We start from the raw sequence: 18,262 nt of genomic DNA on the forward strand, positions 1-18,262 counted from the left end.
CCACCGGGGCCGCGGGTCCAAAGGCCCCATAGGGGATGTTCAGGCCTGGGATGCTTCTCCCCATGACCGGACCCTCGAAGGCCACACTGGCCGCAGGGGCGGGACAAGCGTGGGTCTGCGGCCTGTGGGCCAGCCCTGAGCGGCCAGAAAGGCGGGGCGGGACAGCCCTGCTGTCCATCAGAGCCCGGCGGCCAATCCGCAGGCGGCCCCGCCCCACCCACCCTCCCCGGAGAGGGCGCGCAGAGGACCCGCAGCCGCCGGGAGAGGCGGCCAGCCTGGCTCACTGCGCCGGGCAGCCCGCCCAGCTACTAGGTTTGACTTGCGGGCGCGGGGGCCGCTCAGCGCCCTCACCTCTCTCTCTAGTGGCTTCGCGGGCGGCGCTCGAGGAGCGGGGGTAAGGAAACGGCTGCGGCTGGGCCTGTGCGGGACAGGGACGGGGTGACTGCGGCCGACTGCCGGGCCGGCGCGCGGCTGCCGCGCGTGACGAGATCGGCCGTGGCCGCGTGAGGAAGCTGCGGGACGGAGAACGCGGGCTTGACCACGAGCGGCGCGCGCGCCCCGCCGCCTTGGCGCCCCTGTCCCTGCCCGGGCCTGTCGGGGGTCGCGGGACGCAGGCGCAGGCGCGGCGGGCGGCGGGCGGGGGTCCTCCCCACGGGCTCGCGGGCGTCTTTGTTCCCGGCGCGCGGGCCGGGGCGGGGCCTGCAGAGCCGCCCGCCCTCCCCTCAGGCCCCGCCCCGTCTCCGCCCGCAGGAGCTGCCGCCGGGCCCACTCGTCGGCCGCCTCTGCCTCAGCCCCCGCCGCCGCCTCGTCTCGCCGGCCGAGCCCGCGCCGCCGCCTCTGCCGCCCCAGCGCCGAAGCCATGGCGGGCGCCGCGTCCCCCTGCGCCAACGGCTGCGGGCCCGGCGCGCCCTCCGACGCCGAGGTGCTGCACCTCTGCCGCAGCCTCGAGGTGGGCACCGTCATGACTTTGTTCTACTCCAAGAAGTCGCAGCGGCCCGAGCGGAAGACCTTCCAGGTCAAGTTGGAGACTCGGCAGATCACGTGGAGCCGCGGCGCCGACAAGATCGAGGGGGCCAGTAAGTGTGCCCCTGCCCGGGGCCTGCTGCACGCGGGGACCCGGGGACCCGGGCGCGACTCTGGCAAACTTTCCGGGCCTCCCCACCCCCTCCGGCCCCGCCCCCGCCTCGGCCCCGGGGGTCACCCCGGTGGGGGCATCCGGGTCCTCAGTCGCCTGACAGACACCCCTTCCCCCAGCCAGGGGGAGTGTTCTGGCGCTTTGCCCAGAGGTCTAAGAGTCCTAGTGGGTTGGAGGCCAGCGGAGCAGGCATCGTGTCCCCCCCACACGGGATGGTGGTCGTCTTGGGGGTGAGGGGAGCCGAGGCAGAGCCTCCACCCAGCCCCTGAACTCGGGGCCTGACAAGACGGTCGCCTCCCAAAACCCTTTCTCCTAAAAGAGCAGTCTTGGTGAAACTCTTGGGCCCCCAGGCTGGACTCTTATTTGCAAAGGAACTTTGGGGTTCTCTAAGTAGAACTTAGGTAGATGTTGGGGTCAAGGCTGTTTTGGAGCAGAACCTCGTCTACTCATCTCCCTCTTAGTGGTCCTGTTTGGTTTGGCAAAGCCTGCGGGAAGGCAGTGGCTGCTTTTTCCTGCTGCTGCTTTGGTTCTGAAGCTGAATTTTGGAGGTCTGTGTGGGTGGTAAAGAGCCAGGCTCCCCTTGCCCTTGGAAGCGCCTTCTGAAAGGTTGGCTCCAGAATGGCCAGCCTTGGAGTCAGGTACTCTTTTCAAGAACGGGCAGCCAGTTTGGGGTCTTTGTGTCCTCTCCTGTGGCTGCAGGGAGCCAGGGACAACTACTGATTTCCTGCTTCTTTGCCCTCCCAGGCCTGTGCAGGGCTGCTTTTGCACAGGTCTCTGTGGGAGGAGGGAGTTGGGAGATTTTGAAAAATCCCAGATCTATCGGAGTGTTATTCAACTTAGTGCATGCCTGTGCTGTGGCCGGATGGGCACCCAGCTCTGTTCTCCGTTCCCCGCCTCCAAGTGTGAGAGATGATGTGTCTGCAACCCTATGCTGTGGGTTGCTTCCTGCAAGGTCCTCCCCGCCCCCTCCGCCCTCCCCCACAACCCCCCAGACTAGTGTTAGAGGGAGCCAGGCTCAGAACTAGGTCCATGTGGAGGAGGGTGGTCAGGAAGTAACACCCCCAGGGGAAGGTCCTACAGACCTCCTTGGGCATGGTGTATATGCTTGTAGATGGGGAGGAAGGAAATCTTGTGGTGAGGCAGCCATCCTCAACTATAAACTCCAGATCTGATACAGCTGCAGAAGTTAGAAATGGCAGCTGCCTTCCCACATGCCCCCATTGGTCCTGTCAGCCATTGGGTGAAAATGTTAGTGATTTGAGAGACAGGATTTCAAAGTGGAGAAAGGACAGACATTGCTGAGGGTTGAGATAGTTCTGGGAGCATCACCTAGGTGTCAGACTCTAGGCACAGCCCCTTCCTTGCTTCTGTGGTGCTCCCTGTGAATTTGTGGCACTGGCTGGAGGTTCCCAGATAGAGATCTCCTGGGTAACAGGCTGCATCTCAAACCATTCATGTGACCAGCAGGCAATAAAGGCAGCACTAATTGAAGGCAAGGCTGGCTTTGAAGCCCACATTTTAGTTGTGTGTGGATCCCCCCCATCCCCCCCCCCCCCGTGATTACTTATCTTTTCTGAGCCTTAGTTTTCATCATCTTTAAAATGGGAGTAATAATATATCCAATATATACTGTATGCTTGATATGAAGATTAAATGAGAAAATTGATGTGAAACATTTAGCGCAGTGTCTGACACATGAGTGTTTAATAAATGTGAACTGTTATTAATAATAACAATAGATTATGACTGTCCTCCTAGACCCTGAACTGTGAATGTTGTAGAGGTGGAGTGTGGCCATAGGAGAAGGTGAGGGTGCAGGAAGGGAGGAGGATGGGGACCAGACCGAGTTAACATTTCACTTAGATCACTACCCAACCTCTGGCTGGGTTGGAGCGTCATTCTGTGCACCAAAAGGTGGTGGGTTCAATTCCTGCTCAGGGCACATCCCCAGTTGGGCGCATATGGGAAGCAACAAATTGATGTTTCTCTCTCACACTGATGTTTCTCTCTCCCATTTTTTCTCTCTCTAAGTTTTAAAAAACATATCCTTGGGTGAGGATGTAAAAAAAAAAATTTTTTTTAGATCACAACCTGGGAAAGGGGAAGAAATGTTTTTCTGTTTGGTTTTTCTGTTGTTGTTTTTTTGCTCCAACCCACTTAACTCACCCACCCTCCTACTGTGTAGAACAGTGTGTAGAATAAGTATATGGAGATTGCACATCTGATGCCTGACTTGCTTGTTTGTAAGTTGGGGCCTGAGCAGAAGGAAGTGATGTGTAAAGGGAAGAGTCTAGTCCAGGGGTGGGCAAACTTTTTGACTCGAGGGCCACAATGGGTTCTTAAATTGGACCGGAGGGCTGGAACAAAAGCATGGATGGAGTGTTTGTGTGAACTAATATAAATTCAAAGTAAAGGAGCGGAGGGGAGAGCAAGAGAACCCTCCGCTCTTTCGGCTCCACGGTCTGGATAGAACAGCCGAACGGGCCGGGCCGTAGTTTGCCCACGGCTGAATTCTAGTCCATGGTGTCTCAGGTCTTTGAGAAATGGAGGCAGGAATGCTGAGGACCTGATAACCCTAGCCCCTGAGGGTGGGTCAGCCAGATCTCACTTAATTAGCTGGGATTTGAGAGGCCTGGAGCATAGGTAAAGGGCATATTCAATGATCTCATTAACTATCTGGGATTTGAGAGGCCTGGAGCATAGGTAAAGGACAGAGAAGGGGCTCTGGCCCTTTGATTTTGGAGGCCTGGACTGAATGAGTCTGGGCAAAAAGACTAGTATACACTTGTGTGGAGTTCGGATCTTGTAAATGGAGCCCCATACTAAAGCTGGCCCACTTCTGCCCATTCAGGGGTGCACCTCATTGATGGGTTCTGATCCCTGCAGCCCCGCTCTGTGGACTCTGAGGAAGGTTGGGCTGCCATCTGGGTCCCCTGCCACCTGGCCTCTTGCCCGTGCCTCAGGTGTCTGGCCTTTTCCTGCTGGCCTTGCCAGGATACTATGCAGTGCCTGTAGCTGGGGGGAAGGGGGGCGGTTAGAGAGAGAGGCACAGACACAGACATTGACATTTGTTACCCTCGGGTGTCCTTGGCCTAAAGGAACAATGCTGTGGTTCAGGGAAAGTGCACAGCACTCAGGTAGAAGACTTCCTTCTGGCCTAGCAATGCCCTCTCACTTGACCACTTGTGAAATAGGGCTGGCTTTTAGGGTGGTAGTTTGGCTCTAAAGAGGGGTGGAGAAGTGCTTTGGTGCCAGTTGTCATGGTGGTATGACAGGAACCAGGGTGATGTTTAGACTTTTTTTTTCCAGATACTGACATAAGTGAATACAAAGCAGTTACAGACTTCCTGCTGAGTGCTACAGACACTTTTCATCATGTTTTCTTGGCTAATCCTCACAAGGGCCCTAGGGGATAGTTTGGAGTACCATTCCATTTTACAGATAAGGAAATAGAAATACAGGGAGTGAATTTTGCTGTGGGTGATAGTCCTGGTGTGGGACAGCCTCAGTGGACTCAACTCTCCAGGCAGTGGCTGGCTAGCCAATCCCAAGAGGACTCTAAGCCTTAGGTTTATGCTGCAAATGGGCCTCAGGCCCATGTCATTGTGATCTGTGTTTCTCCTCTAAGGAGAAACCTTTGTGCTCAGACCTCAGATGACAGACAGCCTCAGCCTCTCTAGGCTCTGGCTGCATGCTTTTCTTCCGGTGTCTTCTGGATGAGATGGTTCAGTGAAGGGTGGTTATGGGTAAGTGGCCCAGGTGTAGGCTCCATGGAGAGCTCTGCATGCCAGTCAGGCACATCTGTGGGGATTTTGGAGCCCTAGGCTTTTGTCTTTGATTTTTCTGGAGCTAATTTTCTAGATGCTAGGCCCCCTTGTAGTGAATGGAAACAGGTTCTTGCCCTCAAGGAAACTGAAATAGACAATGACAATTCCTAGTAGTATCTTTGATGACAATGGTTGGGGGTGGCAGAAGAAAGCAAACAGTCTGGACAAGGCATTCAGGCTCAGAGAGATGATGTTGGGACAGCTGTCTGGAGCTTGACCCCTGTGACTATCAGACTGGCGAGGAGACAGACCACGAGGCCTGTACTAAAGGCTAGGCCCAAGGCGCCTGCTCAGGCCTGGTGTCATCAGGGCTTTTCTTTGTGCTGGCTGTCTGCTCCCAATGGGAGAGGGGCAAGAACACATGTCTGAATCTCCAGAGCTAGCCATCCCTGCCTGTGTGTTTCCTGTCTGACTGTAGTTTTTCCAGGGGAAGTGAGACCTCTTAGTGTTTCCTCAGCACTCCAGGCTTGCGCTGATGTGTGGGTTTCAGACCAGCCCTGCCAAGCCTCCTATCCATCTGGGGCTCTCTTTCCTGTGAACCTTAGGAAAGGGGCCTGCTGCACAGCTGGCTGGAGGAGCTGAGCACACACCCAACACCTCCAGCTTCTCGTGTGTGTCATCAGTTAGAGATACTGGCTACAGGCCTTGTTTTGGGTAGCCCGTTGGAATGAGGGGCATTTATTTGTTCAGTAAGTATTATTTGAACATCTATTTTTCCACTGAGGGTTCAAAGATGAGTGAGACATGGTCTTTGTTATTGAGGAAATCCCAGACTCTTGAAGAAGACAGACTTGGGAACATGTAATTATAACCCTGAGTGACACATACTATGATAAAGGTCTATACCGAGAGCTCTGCTTAGCAAGCTGGGGGTTGAGGGGAGAGAGCCAGGGGAGGTGACCTGTGCACTAGGCCTTGAGTGATTAGGGAACTTGCCCATGCCCTGGTTGAGGCACCAGAGGTCATGTGCCAGGGTTGGGAATGTGTTAGGTGTGGTAGAGATGGGGGGGGGGCTGGTGAGGGCAGCTCAGGGAGGACTTCGGTGTGCTGTGCTCATGGGCTGCAGTCTGTCCCGTGGACAGTAAGACTGTCTTGCATGCTTGCCTGGGAGAGGTTGAGGAGTGAGACCAGTGAGCTACTGCAGTTCACAGGAGACAGCTGATGAGCAAAGCAAGACCTCCTTGCTGAGGCAGGGGAGAGATGCAGTGGTGGTGGAGAAATGGGGCTGGGGCTGGCGGAATGAGACAGTGAGCATAGCACAGATGACCCTTGAACAATATGGGTTTGAACTGCTCTGGTCCACTTTATACTTGGATTTTTTAAAAATATATGCAATCATTCCTCTGTATCCCTAGGTCCTTTGGGTTTAACCAACCACAGATTGAAAATAGTATTTTCATGGCCAGCTGTATGTATTGTTCTATGCCATTTCATATAAGGGATCTGAGCATCCTTGGATTTGGGTATCTATGGGGGAGGGGGTTCTGGAATGTTCGGCACCCATGGATAGTGAGGGATGGCTGGGGAGTCAAAAATTATACACAGATTTTCAACAGCATGGGGCGAGATGGTGTAGGGGCCCTGTCGTTCAAGGGTCAACTGTAGTTTGGCATTTGGGCTCTGAACTCAGACGGCCTACGTTAAAAATCCTGTCTGCAACTTGCTCTGTGACCTTGAGCATGTGACTTTGTCTCTCTGGGCTCCTGATCTATAAAAGTGGGATAGTAGCAAACTGCATTTATTTCATAAGGTTTTTGTGAGGATTTGATGAGAATATGTGTAAAGTGCTTGCATCGAGTGTGGCCCAGCATAAGTGCTTAATGTGTGGGAACTCTTACAAGGAGGAAGATGAGGGAGAAATTCCCCAGGAGGATCTGATAGCAGACAGGAGCAAATCCCACGGCCCTGTAGAGGGGGCTGGTGCCTGGCCACCAAGCCCTTTGATTCAGAGACAAGGAGGCCCACCCATCTTCTCTACCCAAGCTCTCAGCAGTCCTCTGTTGTCGGGTCACTGTCCAGGGTGTGTTTTTTTGTTGTTTGTTTGTTTCCCACTGCTGACTTCTGTAGGGTGGTTGGGCAGTTGGCTGGAAGCATCTGCTTTGGTATCATCTGAAGGTATCAGATTGGCCTATTTCCAAGTGCCCATCCCAGAGCCCATAGTGTGAGACCCCTGTTTTCCAGGAAGTGCTCTAATGCCACCGCCTCATTGTGGTAGAGCCTGCCAGTGCATCTACTGTCACTGTCCCTGCCCGTCTCCATTAGCTCATGGCATCTCTTCCCACTCGGTGCCCTTTCCTCTGGGACATGGCTTCAAGGAGGCCAGAGAGAGATAATGTCGCAAGACCTGTTAGTAGAGGATAAGAGACTTTCCCCCCTCTCCACTCCCTCTCCTAGAACTGGAGAAGTCTGTGGGGACTTGGAGGAGAGTCCTAGGAGAAATGGGTGTGGCATAGGAAGGGAATGTTCCGGTTCCCCTTGAAGAGTGCTTTGTTCAGAGAAGCGTGGCACCCGTGCTTCCCTGGGGGATCTTTGAGAGCAGCAAGGTAACAGATGACAAGGATGAGGAGTGACCTCCAGCAGCAGTTGCTAATTGGGCTGCAGTGACCAGAGATTTGTGGCTAGAATCAGTTAGATTTGGGTTTGAGTCTCAGCTCTTCCTGTGACCTTGGGCAAGCTACATTAAACTGCCTGAAGTGAATCTTCAGCTGTAAAAGTAATTTTCTAACAGAGTGTATTACCCATAGTTGAATGAGATTATATGAGAGGAAGGTTTTATGTGAAAGTGCTCAGCACAGCATTGGCACTTTTGGTCACTTAATAAGAGTTTGTTTCCTTTGCTTTCACTTTAGTGACAGAGCCCCAGTTCCATCACCAAGCTTGGCCACAGTGCTGCTCTGATTTCTGTGTTCCCTCTTTGAGTCTGGACACAGATGCCTGGGACATGAGAAAAATCGGGTATTTGAATAGTGCATTAGAGTTCTGGACCATTTTCTCATCTACTGTGTTGTTTGAGTTCCACCATGGCTCCATGAATTGAGGGAGGACAGGAATGATTAGCCCTCTTCTAGATGAGGAAACCAGGGCGTCAAGGTTAAGGTCATACAGCAAGTTCATGCAGTGCTGGTCCAGAGCCTAGCATCTCTGATTCCCACTACAATATTCAGTTTATTCTCCCTCTCTGGAGAAAGTGACAATAAGATGGGCTGTTCTATGGGACCAGAGTTTTTTGGTCTTTTAATATATTTTTTATTGATTTCAGGGATGAAGGGAGAGGGAGAGATTAAAACATCAATGATGAGAGAGAATCATTGATTGGCTGCCTCCTGCATGCCCTCTACTGGGGATTGAGCCCACATCCCAGGCATGTGCCTTGACTGGGAACCAAACTGATCTCCTGGCTCATAGGTTGACGCTTAACCACTGAGCCACAGCAGCTGGGCCAGAGTTTTTTTATTTTATTATTATTTGTTTGTTTTTTAATGTGGACAGAACTGATATCTATTCTGCCCTCCAGTCAGATTGGTTTGACCAGCTTAGGCTTCTCACAAACTGGAATCCGTGCTTCTGTCTACATCCTCTACTGTCCTCATCTCATGACAGCGCCCCCAGAGAGATGCTTTCCCACTCCTGCAGGGGGTGAGGAAGCCCCTGATTTGAGGTGGGGGAACAGAAGAGCCTCACTCTGACTTGTTCTTACTGGCTCATGATGACTGCTGTACCTGAGCCTCTGCCAGGGAAATGTGAACCTGGGTGCTCTAAGGAGGGCCTTTTCAGGACCCCTGGTGACAAGCTCACATACATGCCTTCATCCATGTGTTCCTGCATTTGTCTCACATTGTGGCCCTAGCCTCTGTGTGTGGACCTGATTACTCTATCTTATGACTTGTTGGTGGCCGTAGGTCTCTAGCCTGGCATGCTTTCTGTAAAAAAGAAAAAGAGGAGAAAAACCCAGCTCTCTTGTGCCTCCGTGGCACACTGAACAAGTGAGACCCCCCACTTGTGCTTCCCTAGCTTTGGACTCTGGCATTTGCTGACATGCCACACACCATGGAGTCCAGTAGTGACCATAAAAAGGTTATGGGTGGATGCAGCCAGAAAGGACAAACAGCGAGGTGGAAAAAATAATTCTAGGGTGTGGGGAGTGCTGTGAAGGGAACAAGCTAGAGGCCTTTGTCAGGAGAGGTGAGGGTGTGCTGGGATAAAGCACAGCCTCGAATCTTGGGGTGACAGCAGCCAGGGCTCATTTGTCCCTTTTGCTGCATGTCCATGACAAGCCACACCACTGTCCCTGAGAGCGGTCTCAGTAGCTCTGGGTCATCCCTCTCGTGCAGAGCCTGAACACCTGGGCAGACTAGGCTGGAGAGGGATGAATTTCTGTGACTGGGCCAGGGTGCCGTGAGGGCAGCTGTGCTGCTGTGGCAGAGGAGAAGGCTGCCTGTGTGGGTCAAGAGGCTGCTTTGGCTGGGGTCTTTGAAATAGGTATCTTGTGTTCAGGCTTAGGTATTATAGCTGTGCCCTTGCCTGTCACCTCCCTATATTCAACCCAACACACGTGCCCCTATTGAGCTCCCCCTGAGTCTAGTCTGTTTTGGCCACAGCTCCCTAATATCACCCCAGAATTACCTCTGATCATAGCTCCCAGAGCTCCTTTGCTGGTGTGTTAGGACTTCAGAGGGAACTTCAGTGCCCAGAGGAGAGGGAAAGAGGCATGAGAAGGCCTGGTCCCAGAATACTCTGGGGTGGGGGGGAAAGGCAATAGGGAAGGTGGAGTTAGTTGCTTTGGGAGGCTGTGATCCCATGAGATGGGGCTTGGAGAATCTCTGCTTACGTTCCTGGCTCAGCTGTTAATATTCTTCCTTCCTCCTTGTAAGACTCATTCCTTTCGAGGTGGTGCTTGGCCAGCCTTTGAGAGGCTGCAGTGGCTGTGTGCCCAGGCACAAGTACTAGCGCTCTCCCCACTCATCACCTCCTAGGAACCGGGCCCATTCTGGGAGGGCTCCTTTTTATAGCCCACATGTAGGCTTTGTGTATAGGCTCTGCTGCTTCCTTCCGGGCCCTTCCCGGTGTTGGCAGGTGGCCCTGGCCTCGCAAGACTCAGGATGCAGAATAAATGGGGCGGGGCTCTTCTCTTGCAAAAGACTGGCATCTCCTTTGCTGAGCCCAGACCTGGCACAGAGGAGGCTGGGGTTAGGAAGCAAGAAAAGAAGGTGACCCAGTCCTTGATCCTGGGAAGCTTAGATCTGAAACAAGCAGAAAACTGTGAAAGCCCAGGGCTGGTGGGAGGCAGTCGTGCCTGAAGGGTCCAGACAGAATCTGTTCTCTCTGCAGCAGCCCATCCTGCCCTGCGGGCTCTTTCCCCTACTGGCTGGCACGCCAGCATCAATTAGAGGATCTTTGCAAAGGTCGTGAGGGCCCTGGGAGCAAGGCGTGGGCACGATGAGGGGTGAATGGTCTGACCAAAACTCTGGGCCTGGCAGCAAACAACTGACCAAACTGGTGAGGGGATGGGCCACAGCGAGCTTGGCCACTTGTTTGTGTTAGATCTAATTCTAACTCAGTCGGAGTGGGACGTCTACTTTGGGGTTGGCTTCCTGTTTTTTTGGACACCTGGGGATATGGCTGAGCTGAAATGTCCTGAGGGAAGTAGTTGTTTAAGGGATGCCCCCAGGTCACAGTGTCCTCGGCTTGGCCTTGTCAGTGGGGGAAGTAAGGCATTGGCCACACTGGGACTCTGGTGGTGTGGGTGTGTGGTGGGGGAATTCTAACCCCATGGGATTGATTGACTCTAGCCTCAGGCCCAGAGTGTTCATGGAGTGACTAATCCTAGGAAGGAGGGGAGGAGTTGGCCACAGGTCTAAAAGGCTTCTCAGCCCACTTGGGGGGCAGGAGGTCAGCTGGGAGATTGGGCAGTGACAAGAGCGGGTGGGGGTGGTGGTTCTCTCTCTGAGGCTCTGCAGACCACTTCCCCTAGTTGCACCTGATAGTCCAGCTGTTTGGAGGCAGTGTTCTTCCTATCCTAGTCACTTACTCCACCCACAACAATATTTGGGTATAAGATGCTTTATGTTCACTTGTCGGTTCCTAAATGGGACTGTGACTTTTCTTGGGAGCTCTTAACATATCTACCAAGGAGATTAGAAAAGGGAGCGTATGTCACTTGGTGAGGGTGTTCCTTAGGGCCTCGAGGCCAGCAGTGACATACAGAGAGCACCCCCTCCAGTGAGAACAGAGCATTGGGCCTGCACTGCTCTCTCGAGGTTGTCCTGGTCCCTGGCCTGAGACTGGCCCACACTGGAAGGGTGAGGCTCTGCAGGTGGTGGTGGGAGGCAGAGAGGCAGCTATCCTAGGATGCGTGCTAGTAGAGGTGAGATCAAGTGCTGTCTTAAAATGGTAGAACTAGGGAGTTCAAATAAGGAAGGGGAGGCCATCCCTAAGAATCAGAGCTGGGCTTCCTGGGGAGAGAGGCAATGAGTGGGTGGGTTCTTTGTCACATCAGAGTGAGGTCAGAGTCTAGACAAGCACTGGGGCCTCGCCTCCCCAGGAAGCAAAAGGAGGACAAGGAGAGTGGCTTGGCTGTGGCCAGATGCGGAGGAGAGGCTGGGCCAAGCAGCTCTGGGAGTGGCTACTGGGGTGGCAGGAGTGGCTGTCCTAGTGAGCAGACCTCTGAGGGTGACTCCTTTTATTACTTAGACTAGAGGCCCAGTGCACAAATTCATGCATGGGTGGGGTCTAGCCAGCCCCGCCCGATCGGGGCGGATTGGGGCTGAGCCTATCGGGAGGAGGAGACAGTGGGAGGTTGGCCAGCTGGCCCACCCTGATCAGGGTGGTGGGGGCTGATCAGGGGTGGGGCCAGCCAGGGGGAGGGGCCACAGGTTGATGGCTGGCTGGCCCCTAATCGGGGTGGGGGGGGCCGATCTGGGGTGGGGCTGGGCAGGGGGAGGGGCTGCAGGAGGTTGGCTAGCCAGCTCTGCCCCCTACTGGGGTAAGGGAGGCGTTTGGGGGCAGGGCTGGTGGGGGGGGACGGGCCGTGGGGGTGTTGGCCGCCGCTCTGCCCTTGATTGGGGTAGAAGAGGCCAATTGGGAGTGGGGCTGGCGGGGGGGAGAGGCCACGGGAGATTGGCCAGCCGGCCCCACCCCCCAGTGGGCAGGTTCGCTGGCCACAGTGGGCATCATAACCTCTGGTCATTCCAGATGTTACAGTGTTCCAGTCACTGGCTTTATATATATATATATATATATATATATATATATATATATATATATATATATATATATATGGACTAGAGGCCCAGTGCACGAAATTCGTGCATGGGGGTTGGGGGTGTCCCTCAGCCCAGCCTGCACCCTCTCCAATCTGGGACCCTCGAGGGATGTCCGACTGCCCGTTTAGGCCCGATCCCAACAGGCAGTCGGACATCCCTCTCACAATCCAGGACTGCTGGCTCCCAACTGCTCGCCTGCCTGCCTTCCTGATTGCCCCTAACCACTTCTGCCTGCCAGCCTCATCACCCCCTAACCACTCCCCTGCCAGCCTGATTGATGTCCAACTGCTCCCCTGCCAGCCTGTTTGCCCCCAGCTTCCCTCCTCTGCCGGCCTGGTCACCCCTAACTGCCCTCCCCTGCAGGCTTGATCGCCCCCAACTGACCTCCCTTTTAGGCCTGGTCCCTCCCAACTGCCCTCCCCTGCTGGCCATCTTGTGGTGGCCATCTTGTGTCCACATGGGGGCAGGATCTTTGACCACATGGGGGCAGCCATCTTGTGTGTTGGAGTGATGGTCAAGCTGCATATTACTCTTTTATTAGATAGGATAGAGGCCTGGTGCATGGGTGGGGGCCAGCTGGTTTGCCCTGAAGGGTGTCCCGGATCAGGGTGGGGGTTCCCTTGGGGCATGGGGCGTCCTGGGCAAGGGGCCTGTGGTGGTTTGCAGGCCGGCCACACCCCCCGGTGACCCAAGAGGAGGCCCTAGTATCTGGGATTTATTTATCTTCTACAATTGAAACTTTGTAGCCTTAAGTGGAGGCCTGGGCTGGCCAGGGTCTGCGGAAAGTTTGGCTTCCTCCATCGCCAGGGAAACTCAAGCCTCCCTCCTGCTCTCTCCATGGCTGCAGCCATGTTGGTTGGATTAATTTGCATACTTGCTCCTGATTGGCTGGTGGGCGTGGCTTGTGGGTGTAGCGGAGTGATGGTTAATTTGCATATTACTCTTTTATTAGATAGGATTACAGGGGTGGGAAACCTTTTTTCTGTCAAGGGCCATTTGGACATTTATAACATCACTAGAGGCCCGGTGCATGACATTTATGCATGGTTGGGGAGGGTGTCCCTCAGCCTGACTGTACCCTCTTGCAGTCTGGGACCCCTCGGGGGATGTCCCACAGGGGAAGTGGGCCTAAGCCAGCAGTTAGACATCTCCCAAGGGGTCCTTAGCGTTGCCACAGAGGTTGGGGAGGCTCCCGCCGCTGCTGCGCTCGCCAGCTGTGAGCCCAGCTTTTGCACTCCCGCTGTGGGAGTGCACTGACCATCCGGAGGCAGCTCCTGCGTTGAGCGTCTGCCCCCTGGTGGCCAGTGCATGTCATAGCGACCCATCATTCTGCCGTTCGATCATTTTGCATATTAGGGTTTTATTATATAGGATTCTCAGGCCATATAATATTATCAACTTAAAAATTAGCTTGCTGTATTTGGTCAAATATTTAATTAACTCACCCCTAATGCCTTGGCAGGGCCAGACCAAATGATTTCGCTGGCTTTATTCGGCCTGCAGGCTGGTCATTCCCCACCCCTGATTTAGAACTTCCCCAACTTCCTAGTCAAGTTTGACTCTGTTGGGGTTTAAAGGCTGCCCCACATCTCCCCCCAAGAGGGAGCAGGGCTCATGGAGGTGGTAACACAGAAACCAAAGAGGAGCCAGGGCTGGGTGCTGAGAATGAATTTATCGGGCCCAGTAAGCTCCACAAGAGGAGGCCTCTGCTGTCCCCTCATGTCAGTCCCTGTCACTGAGACCCCAGTCAGAGGCCCCTATTGTTTCCTTGAGGGAGGGAGGCCCCAGATTTTTCTTCTCCTAACTCATCCCGTTTCTTGCTAGGCACTGGGGTATTGAAGCTGACAGCATGGTCCATGCCCTCAAGGAGCTTACAGTCCAGTGGAGAGTATTGACTGTCAGTGAAATTGCTTTAAAGTACAGTTACCACTAATCTGGTGCTCAGTAAATATAGTTGTGAATAATAAATAAAGCCAGTAGGACTTGTTCATGGATTAGATTGGGAGAGAGGAGTGTGAGAGAAAAGGAGATATTAAGGATGATTCTAAAGTTCCTAGTTTATGCACTTGTTTGAAGGTAATGCTGTTAGCTGACCCAAGAGTTGTGGTGAGAGGGTTTTGGTGAGAGAAAACAGTGTTTGGTTTCAAGTGGCAGTCGCCAACCAGTGGTCCGCGAGGTCAGAAAGGTTGGCGACCGCTGGTTTAGAGGGGTTTCTTTGAGGTGAACAGTTGGAGATGGCAAGTAGGCAGTTAGATGGATGGGCCTGAAGCTTGTAGTCCAGTACTAGGATAGAGCTGTGTTTGTGAATTACCTGTGCTAGGAGATAATTAAAGCTGTGGGTGACACTGACTAGGAACAAGGTAGAGCATCAGGAGAGGAGAAGACCTTGGCCTTGAAAGCCTGCATGTGATGGGGATAGGCCTGGAGCCTAAGGAGAAGATGGAAAATCAGGAGAGCTTGTGAGGGAGAGAGCAGTCAAGAGCAGAGCTTCCAGCAAGATGGAAGGCACAGTTAGCTGTGTTGAGTGCTCTGAGTTTCTGGAAAGAAGAGGATAGAAAAGTGACTTAAGCTGAGCACTCTGATTCTCCAAGTGGCCTGAATATATTGTGGGGGGTAGGGGGGGTTCGTTGGGCCCTTTGAGATCCTGGACAGCTCTGGGACCTGGCCCTGCTAGGCCCTCAGCCTCTCTTTTGTGGTGGGGGCCTGGCAGGCAGGCCATCTAGAATTTAGGCAGCATCAGCCTGCAGGGGAGGCAGAGGTCAAAGTGTATAGGACCTCTGTCAGCCCTGAGCTTGACCCATGGGCCGCCTGGGGAGTCATTTAGTCTCTCGGGCAGAAAAATTGGGACAAGTCCCTTCTTTTTGTTTTTTAATTTTATTATTTATTTTTTTATTGATTAAGGTATTACATATGTGTCCTTATCGCCCCATTGCCCCGCCCCCCCATTCATGCCCTCACGCCCCTGGTGTCTGTGTCCCTTGGTTATGCGTATATGCATGCATACAAGTCCTTGGTTCTTGCTACACTTACCCTTACAGTTGTTTTCCCTTACGCGGTGGTGTTGCAGGCCGGGTAGGCCCCTTTCTCTCCCCTCTCGTCCATAGAACTCTGAACAAACGTCCTGTGACCCGAACAACCAAGCTACTGCAATGATGTTCTGGCCCTCTGCGTGACATGGGCAGGCCAGCCCTCTACCCTGTTTTTGCAGCAGTCTGAGACTTTCCAAGGAGAACTGCTCACTTTCTCTGTGCTCTCAGCACCAGAGACCTGGATCTCCCTGTTGTTCCCCTCTTGGCACCACCTTATAATTACCTGCTTCCCCTGTTTCCTCCACCAGGTAGGGACTTTCTCAGAGGCAGGAACTCCAGTGCCTTAGTGATTTCCATTTAGTCAGGACCCAACCCAGGGCCTGGCCCGGAGTGAGTAGGTGTTTGATCAGATGATGGAATGAGTGAATAATACGAATAGACAACTGCTCAGCGCTCTCTCTTAGCTTTTAGATTTCTGGGTGGGGCCTCCTTTCCCTTCTTCCTTTGGGGCTTGGGCATACTGTGCCTACCTCCAGAATGGGTGGGCTTCATCTAGCATCCTAGGAAAGAGGGCTGCTGCCTGGAAGGTGTGAAGACTTGCTGGGGCTGCCCTGCTGCTTCTCAGGTGTGGCTGCTGTGGAGTCACTTCAGAGGGTCCAGTTCTGCCAAGAGCTACCATGTGGAGTATCCATTTCCTCATGGCTCCAAAGAGGAGCTTCACCTAGAATCTAGACTCTAGATAACATTCTGTACTGGTGAGGGTCCTTTACAGCTGTGGCCTGAGGCAGTTAGTAGATAGGGGTGCAGGGTTCCATGTAGGAGGATCCACAGTCCTCCGTCCAGCTGACTGAATAGCCTTTTCCTGTTTATCAAGGTGGGAGAGAGCCGGATGCTGAGTCAGGCCTGGCAGCTCTCCTCAGTCAGGTGTTGAGGGAATAGTGACTGAAGAAACTCCAGCCAGGGGCAGATGCTGACCTCTGCCCTTGGTATACCTAGACTGCAGGATTCGGCTAGGGTCTTCCTGTGTGCATCCTGGGAAGGGGCTCTGTTCCTCTCCCCCCTGCTAGTTGGCTTTGAAGGCAACTGCTGTACCTTCCTCTTGCTACGCTATCCTGTGATCCTGGGTCTCTGAGCCTGGATTCTCATTTGTAAAATCGAGGTAGATAGCCTCCGCTTTTGCTGGGAGCTACTTCTATTTCTGTTGTAAGGTAGGAAGGGGAGGGGACCTCTCACTCCTGGAGGCTGTGGTATTCAGTGGGCAGACATCTGGGAGACTGCTGGCCATCCCAGGCACCTGGCCTGCAGCATCAGGTTTCTTTGCCCCCTGTGCCCAGGTTCTGTCTGTGTCCTCTTTGGCCACCTCCATCTTTTGCCTTTAGAGCTGTGAAGGCTCTGTTTGAAGCTGATATTCCTGGCTAGGACAGGTGTCCTGGGGTACAGAGCCCCTTTGCCCCTGGTTCCCTGTGAAGAGGCTCTCAGGTGCCTGCCCTACCTTGGGAGAGCCGCCGTGAGGGAACCTTTGAACCTTTGCGTGTACTGGTGGCAGAGGTGCAGGGCCAGGAATTGGCCAGAGGACAGTCACTTCCCCTTGAGGCTTCCTTTCTGCATTTCAGCATTCTCAGGGGGAGAAGGCTTAGCTCCATTTGTGCTCCCTCAGGCGCTTGGCATATAGTTTCTTTGGAGGGTGATGAAGTGGTTGGCTGACTTGAAGGGTGGGGGTACTGGGAATGGCCCATCTGTTTTCCCAGACTCTGCATGGAGAAGGTGATTGATGAGAGCATTTCTGGGAAGATGTGCACACCTCTCTTGACCCCTGGGACCCACTCTTCTGAATCCCCTGGTGGCCTTGGCTTAGAACTAAGCAGGGCGTGGTGCTCAAGGAGCCCTGCCACGCCCTAGCCGGTTTGGCTCAGTGGATAGTGTGTTGGCCTGCGGACTGAAGGGTCCCGGGTTCAATTTCAGGCAAGGGCACGTGCCCGGGTTGCTGGCTCCATCCCTGTTGTGGGGCATGCAGGAGGCAGCCAATCAATGACACTCTCTCATTGATGTTTCTTTCTATTGATGTTTCTCTCTCCCCCTCTTTCTTCCTCTCTGAAATCAATAAAAATATATTTTTTTAAAAAGATATTGAACTAAAGTTAAAAAAAAAAAAAAAAAAAAAAAGGAGCCCTAGCTGGCTTAGTTCAGTGGATACAGCGTCAGCCTGCAGACTGAAGGGTCCCAGGTTCGATTCCGGCCAAGGGCACATGCCTGGGTTGTGGGCTCGATCCCCAGTAGGGGGCGTGCAGGAGGCAGCCGATCAATGATGCTCATCACTGATGTTTCTGTCTCTCTCTCCTTCTCCCTTCCTCTCTGAAATCAATAAAGAAATATATATATTTTTTTAAAGGAGCCCTTCCTCTTCTACTGTTCCGGCTGCCTCATAGCACCATTGGCTTCCCATGGTTCCCACTGGCTGTAGGAGCCTTTGTGCGGGGACCTCCCATTGTTCGTGATTACACTGGCCCCCAGAGGCCACATCCCCCCAGCTGTGCCTGGTCCTTTTTCCTGCCCCCAGAGTCACCTCACTGACCACTGCATTTGCATATTTGATGTAGCTCCTCAGGCTTTGGGGCCCTCTCCCCCCCACCGCCTCTTCATCCCTCATACCATCTTTGAGTACCTGGGGTCTTTGCTGCTTCATAGGTAATTAGCTCTGGAATCTAACCCTCGGGTGTCATTCTTGCTTCTAAGCACACTGCAAAGCATTTTGAGGCCTCACCAGGACCTGGGTTTGGGGAATGGAGGGAAGAGCCCAAAGTGGTTTCTTCCTTGGTAAGCACACAGGACAGTGGCCCAGACACCAGGAAGCACTAGATGGTGTGACAGAGTCATGGGCCCTGAGTATGCGCTGGCCTGGGCCTGGCTCGTGCACAGGCTCAGAGGTAAGGAGGGCTGGGAGCCAGTGTGAGGCTGGGCTCTGGATTGGATTTGCACTCTTTTTAGACGGGCTGGGCTTTCCCCACTTTC

General features: G+C 53.7%; 1 protein-coding gene across 2 annotated transcripts in view; it reads left to right on the forward strand.

Moving 5' to 3' along the window:
• The first annotated feature begins 262 nt into the window (after positions 1-262).
• The window catches only part of PLCG1 (phospholipase C gamma 1), a 38,356-nt gene continuing 20,356 nt past the window's right edge, over positions 263-18,262 (forward strand). For both annotated transcript variants that reach the window (XM_080685595.1, XM_080685596.1), the window contains exons 1-2: positions 263-394; positions 751-1,076. In XM_080685595.1, the coding sequence (XP_080541721.1) occupies positions 860-1,076 (217 nt within the window). In that variant the 5' untranslated portion in view covers positions 263-394; positions 751-859. The remainder of the gene's footprint in view (positions 395-750; positions 1,077-18,262) is intronic.

The sequence above is a fragment of the Plecotus auritus genome (assembly GCF_963455305.1).
Source record: "Plecotus auritus genome assembly, chromosome: 8".
Taxonomy (NCBI): domain Eukaryota; kingdom Metazoa; phylum Chordata; class Mammalia; order Chiroptera; family Vespertilionidae; genus Plecotus; species Plecotus auritus.